At 44.1% G+C, this 8,698-nt stretch overlaps 1 protein-coding gene across 1 annotated transcript; it reads right to left on the bottom strand.

Moving 5' to 3' along the window:
* Window positions 1-616: 616 nt before the first annotated feature.
* On the bottom strand, window positions 617-8,698 carry polm (polymerase (DNA directed), mu). The gene is made up of 11 exons (XM_012859612.3): window positions 8,224-8,698; window positions 5,924-6,095; window positions 5,671-5,769; window positions 5,417-5,587; window positions 5,257-5,328; window positions 4,150-4,270; window positions 2,825-2,957; window positions 2,556-2,658; window positions 1,117-1,446; window positions 953-1,036; window positions 617-782 (listed from the first exon to the last, which is right to left on the bottom strand). The coding sequence occupies exons 1-11, from the start codon at window positions 8,418-8,420 to the stop codon at window positions 696-698; spliced, it is 1,569 nt and encodes a 522-aa protein (XP_012715066.2). The 5' UTR covers window positions 8,421-8,698; the 3' UTR covers window positions 617-695.

Here is an 8,698-nt window from a genome sequence, read left to right as displayed (position 1 = left end):
ACATAAACCACAATTTGTGCAAAGTATTTTATTAGTATTTTATTCGTCCAGCGAAGAATATTTCTGTGATCTACAACCAAATGTTTTTAAGCAGTGTAAAGTTTGGCTGTAGAAGCAGTATGAGCATAGAGCCATGTGCCAGTGCTTTACATCCAGGGTTTACTGGATAAAACTGATGTATTTGCATTTCAATATGGAGGATCCTATGGTTTAACAGCTTCATCAACGCAATAAGAATTATTTTTTAGAGCTCTAAAAGGTCTGACTACTGTGGCTTCCTGTGGAAACACTTCTGGGTTTAGTATCACTGAAGCTGACCAGATAAAAACAAGGCCAGATATTCATTCAGCAGCAGGATCACAGAGCTTTTAATGCCTGTCCTTGTCATTCTAATTGCAGATGATCCCTGTCTTATTAAATCTGGAGCCTTTTTGGGAAAAACCACTACTTTTACATTTTAAACTCTTTAAAAACACAAAGCTAACCTCTGCTTCACACAGCAGGAAGCCGCCACTTAATCAGGAAACAAGTGTGTTTCCATCCATTCGTTCGCAGCATTATATAAAATGATTTACTTTCTGGACAAAAAAACAACAAGCGTCAGATTGCTAAAAAAAAACAACAGATCCATGTTTGGCTTTGCTTCCAGCCTGCTGCCTTAGGCGCCCGGTGTTCTCCTCTCCTGCAGGGAGTCTTCAGGCGTTTCTCTCTGACGGAGGAATGTACTCCAGACCAAGATGAGCAAATATCTCCTCCTCTGAAGAAGCTCTTATATATCTTCCCTGTAAACAGAGACACGTCAACACTACTATTGATTATTTGTTTTCTTAAATCAAAATAAAATACATTAAAAAAGAGATATGAGATTGAGGTTTGCTTTTAGAAAGGTCATGGTGGTTAGATACTCTAACTTGTCTAGCCTGGTGAGTGTGCATTCGGTGCATCTCTTCACCTGCTTGTTGTCGTACAGGGCGTGGCTGCTCAGAGACATGCCCCTCTCGTGCCCCGCCCACCGTCGCAGCTCCCTCTCAAACAGCTGCAGAGGAGGGGACGTCAGCGGAAAGGTTAGAAGGCGTGACGGCAGCCTGAAGGAAGCTCACAGAGGACGGTGCTCACCTTGGATCCAGTCCAGCCCAGAAGGGCGAAAGCAAACTGGCTGACCGGGGAGACCACCAGGTCCACTCTCACGGCCCGCCACCGTCTCTCTGAGGCAGCTTTCCTTTGCAGATGTTGACCGAGCTCCCCTGACTGGGACTCCCCATCTTTCTCCGATTGGACACCATTTTCTGCTGCATCCTGCAGGTCTGTTTTTGCTGCTTCTGGAGTGGACAGCTTGAAGATGGACAGGCACCTCTCGAAGCGGTCGATGTTGGAGGGAGGGCGACCTGGGCCGTCCTGAGACTCCAAGTAGGAGTTTCTGCTCGTTTTCTGATACAACAGTAAACCCTGGTCGTGGAAAAAAAGGGAGATCACCAGGATACAGCGTGGACGTCTCTGACGTTGCAAAGATGTAGGAACAATACAATCAAACAACAAGGTCTTATTTATATGAGGGGTCTTTGTTTTTCTAGGAAGAAACATCAAATTCTCGACGCTTTCCCCGGGACTTATTGGTGATCTGGAGTCAGTTCAGAGAGGACGAGGTTCCAGGACGTCCCGTTTAACAGAATATTAATTAATGTCGCCATCTATTTAAATTTGGCTTAGTATAATGACAACGGTCAATTATTAAAGCAGATTATGTATCAATAAAAAAAAAAATTTTAAACTGAAGGAGCATAAATATCCATCCATCCATTTTCTGACTCGCTTATCCCTCATGGGGTGACGAGGGGTCTGTAACACACAGGAGCGAATGTTTTCCGCCTCTTTATTCGCTCCTTAAATACAGCCTTCTGTTTAGAAACATTTTGATTCAGACATAGGATGCATTAGAGCAAAATAATGCCCTCTTATAACTAGTGTTGCACCGATGCCATTTTTTGGCACCGATATCGATACCCGATACCTGACTGTGCAGTATTTGCCGATACCGATGCCATCTGTTTGAAATTGATGTGTGTGTATATATGAAGAACTGCATACTACTTAGGGTAGTAAAACTTTTTATTGCCTACCTGGAATGGGTGACAACAGTTGAATAAACTTTTGGCTCTCAAACGCCAGAATAGTGCAACATTGGTGAAATTATCACATGTATAACAGTACTGCAACAGTACGACAGTAAAATGACATTAATAATTGAATAATCTCTTTAAACCCTGAGTTTTGGCTCTCAAATGCCAAAATAGTGCAACTTTCATGAACTTATATAACATGTATAATACTAGTCGGGAGAGAGAAGGCTGCGTTCAAGTGACATACAAACATCAAAATGGTATCGGTGCCTATTTGTTGGTACTCGCCGATACCGATACCACCATTTTAGTGCTGGATCGGGGCTCCGTCCCACACTGGTATTGGTGCAACACTAATTACAACTGGAAATTCTTAACATGCAAAGGGGAAGAAAATGACACGATAGATTAAAAGTCAGCTTGTGGATGGCAGCATACCCGTGAGTCCAACCAGGAGACCAGTTTGGGCATCAGTCCCACCTCGCGGCCCTCCTCAGGGTGAGTAATCAGGAAGTCCACATCGTGACCAGTTAGCTTCCCCCTGCAGAAAAACACAGTCAGGGCTACATCTCATCAGCCACATTTCAGGAAAAGAAAACAGAAAGCCCTGACACTGGTTAAAACTGCGCGTGGCAGCTTTTGACTTGTATTAGACGTGGAATAAAGGCGTCCCTAGATCAACTGTAGGTAGATGGTAGACGTGGAACCTTCTGAATCCCCCTGTGAGAACGATCTGAGCTCCTGGTAACACGGAGGCCACGGCCCTCTCCACCACCGCCCTGATGGCCTCCGCCTCCGCCGTGCTCACTGGCTGCCTGATGTCGGCGTAGTGCTCCAGACCTGCAAGGCCACAACATACCAAGGTGGGAAGAGGGATCACACATCAGCGCTTCACATCCAACACGTTCTGCTATCCAACAGAGAGAACCTGAGCAGACACAAGGTGACAATTTTCAAGACGTGTTTCCAACTAGGATTTCATTCTTCAAGGTGACAAAACATTCCAAACAAAGCCGACCCTGGCAGCCGCCGCACTGTTACAATAAACCACAAAGACTTTGACTCTATTGTTCTTAGCAGAATTGTTTCATTTCAGCCATGTTTGAAGTTTTTCAGCATGGACAGCCTGTTTAAGGTCATGCCACAACATCTAAGTTGGACTTTAAGTCCAGACTTTGAATAGGCCACTGTAACTTTGTAGAGGTGGACTTGGCGTTGTGAGATGATCCTGAGTGCTCTTGTTGGTCAGCAGTTCTTCTGGTCTTGTGAACTCTCACCACTGTGGTTCACTGGAGTCCAAAAGCCTTAGAAAGCATACTAAGTCTTACCAAACAGTGACTTTGTGTATTTGTTCTTGAATCTCTTTAAATCGGGGGAGGATGTGTCACCTTTTTAGATCTTTTAGCCAACTTTGACTCTACAGTACTCGGGCCTGAATATGAAACTGAACCTGAAAACGCGGTCAATCACAGCTAGTTTATAATTTAACAAAACAGGCAATTCATTTTTAACACAGGGTTAGGTTGGTTTGAAAAGCCTTTGAATAACTAAAGTCATCATTTGAAAACCACATTTGTCGTTGTCTGACGCTAAAATGAGTCTGACGATGTGAAAGAAAAGGGCAAAACCAGAAGTAGTCCATCAGGGGAGATGTACCTTTACTGTCACAGCACCACAGCTCATCAATGGCAGCAACATTCAGCGAGAACGCCTACAGTACTCGTCTTACGTCGCTCTCAATCCAATTAAATCAAAATGCAAGAAAATAAATGCTGTAAAACTGTCCCTGAAAACAAATGTCATGTCCTCACTTCTGTTTTTCTGCCTTTATTAAATGCCTTGCACTCTATTTCTGTATTTTGAAAGCTTTTTCTTTGCTCGTTGCTTTTAGCATTGCCTCCTTGACACCTAGCTGCTGATTGCCATCCATTGTTGATTATCCTCTTCCTCAGTGGGCACACCAGTTGTTTTGCATTGCTAGACGGCAAACACTATGGTTCATTGTGCCGGAGTGGCAGAACGGAAGAAAGACCTGCTTGTTGTGCGCGGTTGAGCGTTTGCCCTGAACTTCGTAGCTGCTGAAGGTTGTGTATCCCCTCTCGGATCCATCGGTCAGCCGTCTTTGCTCCGACTCCAAAAATACCCGTCAGCACCTGAAACCCAGTCAGAGCTGTATTCACACACTGTTTAAATGCTGTTTATGCTGACAGCTAGTTTTGAGGACAGATGGAGACTAGAAGTGTATCCCTGATTTGCTATATTTCTTCTGAAGGTTTGTACCTCATTATATGGAGAGTAACTTATTTTTGTAATTATTTCCTTGTATCTATAATGTCTCACGGTGCTGAAGAGACATCAGATATACAGGTAAACAATTGTCTGTTGCAGTTTTTGAAAATAAACCACATATTTTATTGATAATGCTTATATTAATTAGTTTTTTTTCAGTTTGTAATGAAACAGATGCTATCTTGCAACCTGAATAACTAATTTGAAACTTTTGACATTACTTATTGAAACTGTGCCAAACCTGTCTGTATTGCGGAGCTCTACTTTCAATCTTAAACATTTAACCAAAAACGAGCTCAAATGTAATGAAGATGACGTCATTTTGGGATTATTGTTCTAACAAAACATTTTTTTTTGACTTATCCTTCAGGTTTTTCTTGAGGGTCCTTGAGGTCAGAAAATGACCAATAGTATTTCCATTCCAGAAAAGCATTAAAAACCCAAATCCAGGATTTTTGAAATATATAAAACATAATTTATTTTTTGGAAGCAGTTTTCTGGATCAGGAGTTCCCAAAGTGGGAGTCGGGAACCCCCAGGATGTGGCGAGATGATTTAACGCTGATGTGATGTGCTAAAAAACACAGTAGTGTTTCCTTCTTTGTGAAACCGACACCAAAGTTTAACTTTACAGGATGCTTGACATTCCTCTCTTAAACGCAGAGGGGAGGGTGAACTTTTTTCTAAGAGTTCTTTTAAATATTCTACTTTATTCTCCCAACTTTATGTCTTTGTCGTCATAATTTCCACGTTTTTATTTTTTTGGGGGTCACAGGGTAAAAAGTTTGGGAAGCCCGACCCTAGATTACTACGTTATTCCCAGAAAAGGCCACTTCCACAGGCTGACCTACCTTTAATGCTTTAAACCGCTCAGACGCCTTGGTGGATTCCACTTCACTTGAGGTTCCATTCTTCAAAATGTCCTGACAGCCAGGAGTAAAGGAGAGCTTTTAGCTGTAGAAGAGGAGTCTGACAAGGTTTAGAAACAGATTCACAAACCCCTCCACTGACTTTAATGACTCTGAGTGAGTGCTCTCCCAGGCAGGGCAGGCCTGTGAGCTGTGACACGTGTGTGACTGCCGACGGCAGCGCCTTCAGCACGGCGGCCGCCCTGCGGAACGCCACGCCTCGGCCGTCCTCGTCGCTCAGCTCGGCGTTCTCAGCCAGGAGTGACAGAGCGTCCTGAGACAAAAAGGTGCTGCGATGTGACATGGAGGTCTCAGCAGACGTCACATGACCTGTGTTCGCTGGATGGAGGGGCCTACAGTGAGAACGCTGTTATGGTTTTCCAGAGTGGTCCTCCTCTGACAGGCGTAGCCGGGAACGGAGAAGGGAATGACCTCCGAGTCGCTGACCACAGGCTCCTGGAAGACACACTTTATTAATGGCTATAATGAGAAACTGACATGATTTCATTGACAGAAAAACACATTTAAAAGCGTAATTTCTGTTAGAAGATGAGCTTACAGTGACTAACCGGTTTTATTTAGAAACTGTTATGAACAACACTTGGTGCACCTGCAGTTTATGTCTGTCCTGGATCTCCACTGGGTAGCCATCACGCATGCTCTCCGTGTACCAGCTGACGTCCAGCAGGTGGAGCTTAGCCTGGCCCCCTCCCTGTGACTCCAGCCACGTCCTGACCTCCTCCCCGGAGTTCTTTTCACAGACAACATGAGTCACATTTTCACTGTGGACACAGACGCGGTTTCACGTTACAGCCACAAACTTATTTCATTAGGATTTTATCTGATAGACCAACAGAAATTAATGATTAACTTTGATGTAAGGGTCGAAGCTAGGGGGGAGGGGCTGGGGGGCGTAATGGACCTCCCTGAAATCTGATCCCACCCCCCACCCCCAGATGATTGACATGTCACAATACCAGGTCACTCCTGTCCAGTAGTTGGTGCTATGTAACACATAGGGTTGCAATCCAACCAACAACAGGAAGAACTTTAAGTACATGACAGTAAATTAGAGAATAAAACAAAGAATCAATCAAAAACCGAAGAAAGAATTGCAGATAAGACGAGAAGTGGAAGAACAAGAAGATGGTTTTATAAGATTAGAAAGGCAGGAAACAGGAACGTTTCGAACATACGGGACCTGATTATAACTAGGGCTGCAACAACGAAACCATAAAATCTATAAAATCGGCAAAAATCGACAATTAAAAGCATCGGCAACGAATTTCATCATCGATTCCTTGTGTCTCGCGATTAATATGTCACTTGCCAGAGCCGCTTACCTCACATGCAGACCATTGCCAATGCTGACTGGATGCAGAGCGAGTTGAACGAAGCTAGGCGGAGCGTAGGCGGCATTTTGAATTTCTACTTTTTTGTAGTAGATTCTACTAATGACGACACAGAGAAAGCGGCTCGCACCTAGTCCCTAAAAGATAGGGAGCATGTTGCGCTTCACAAAACCAAAAAATAAGTAAGATGCGAGACTTGGCATGGCATGATAGCTCCAGAGTGATACGGGACCTGAGACAACATGGAGTCATTGATGAGGGCGATAGGAGCTCAACAGCAGGACAGGTCGTTACAATATCTGACGTTTGCTCCATTTCAAAGAAAGGAAAAGCCGACAGTCCTGCACGGCACCACAGAGCATAACTATAACTGATCCTTAACATCAGTCTGGTAGCTAACGTCTAACGCAGCTGTTAGCTTGTTAATGACAGGAGCCCGTTTACATGCGCAACATTCCCTGATCGCATTGAAATTTGTTTGGATTAAGAGGAAAAGAAAATATTCTGAATGCACCATTTATTTGGGCTCAATATCAAATAATCTGATCATGACGTGCGTTTACTTGCACCAAGCTTTGTTCAAAGTAGAAACTCTGACATTAGCAGAGGTGTTGAATTCTCATAAAACAACCACAGAAGTTTTATACTTCCTCATGCGGAAAAAAAACAAACAAACACGGAGATGTGTTCATTCTGAGTGCATAGATTGGACCGGCACCAGGTTCTGAGATGGTTGACAACTCATTTGTCCCAGAATACAGAGTTACCTTTAGCTGGGAGTAAAGCCGCAAGCCTTTTGGAGAAGGTCTCCACCCGCTTTGCTCGTCTAGAGATTGAAAATGTCACCCGGCCAAATAGCTTACGCTCAGTCACATTGAACTGAGAGCATCTGTGCAGAGCAGTTTTCAAGTCTTGCCACGGGTTCCCAATAGGATTTCGATCTGGACTTTGACTAGGCCGTTCTACCTGGTGAATATGCTCTAGGTCACATGACCCATTCAGAGCCGGATCCGCACCTCTCAAGTTACGTAGTCGAGTTTTTGAGAAGGGCAGCCCACACAGAGCATAATGACCTAAAAAAATCATTTAATATCTCAAATTAAGCAAATACGTAGGTCTAACTCACACGGTGCTGCTTTAACATCTTTCATCCTCCCCTCTCTCCCTGCTGAAGAAAAGCAGCCCCACAGTATGATGCTGCTTCCACCGTGTTTCAAAGTGGGAATGGTGCGTTCAGGGTTCTCCACCAAACGATGTTTAGCTACGTCTGATCTGACCAGAACACCTTGTTCCACATGTTTACTGTGTCTCTGGCTTTCTTCTTGCCACTCTTCCATAAAGGTCAGTTTTGTGGAATCCGGGTTCTCCCAGCTGAGAACCATGTATTATTTACATTTCCCTTTACATTTATGTGCTACTTTGTGTTGGTCTGTCGAAAGTTTGTGGTTCTATTGTGACGTAAAAAAAATAGAAAAAGTTTAAGAGGTATGAACACTTTTTCAGTGCACTGTAATTAGCTGGGAGAATGATTTGTATTTCATTTATGGTTTCCTCTCACCTGAACGTCTCCTGCACCTGAAAACCTTTCCTCCGTCCGAGCTGAGAGAGGAAAGCTCTTCGACTGGCTCCCATTTTTCTTTCCAACAAGAACAAAACAACCTGCGGGAACTTGGCTGGCTCTGTTTCTCCGCTGCTGTGTGTCCCAGCGCCCTGGGTAGCCGAGAGGGCCACCTTTCTCCGCTTTAATGGCACCATTTCCCTCTGGCTCACCTAAACAATACACCAACTTAACTTAAAACTATCTGATTACCCGATGAAAGCTGACATTACGCTAACAGCTGCTTCCGGATAATCATTTGCAAAAAACATAGATATAAAACAGGACTGCATGTGAGTCATTGGGACTCATACAACTGACTATCCCCCAAAACATCCCTCCAGCAGCTTTAACTACCCGCAAAAAAAGTTCAGCACAGAGCTACCGGATGCAGCTGCGCCGCCTCACCGGCGGAGCGTCACCAAAATAGTTCCGA

This window comes from Fundulus heteroclitus, chromosome 8, assembly GCF_011125445.2.
Source record: "Fundulus heteroclitus isolate FHET01 chromosome 8, MU-UCD_Fhet_4.1, whole genome shotgun sequence".
Lineage (NCBI taxonomy): Eukaryota > Metazoa > Chordata > Actinopteri > Cyprinodontiformes > Fundulidae > Fundulus > Fundulus heteroclitus.
The sequence above is the reverse complement of the archived record's forward strand: the minus strand, read 5'-3'. Positions and strand labels throughout refer to the sequence as shown.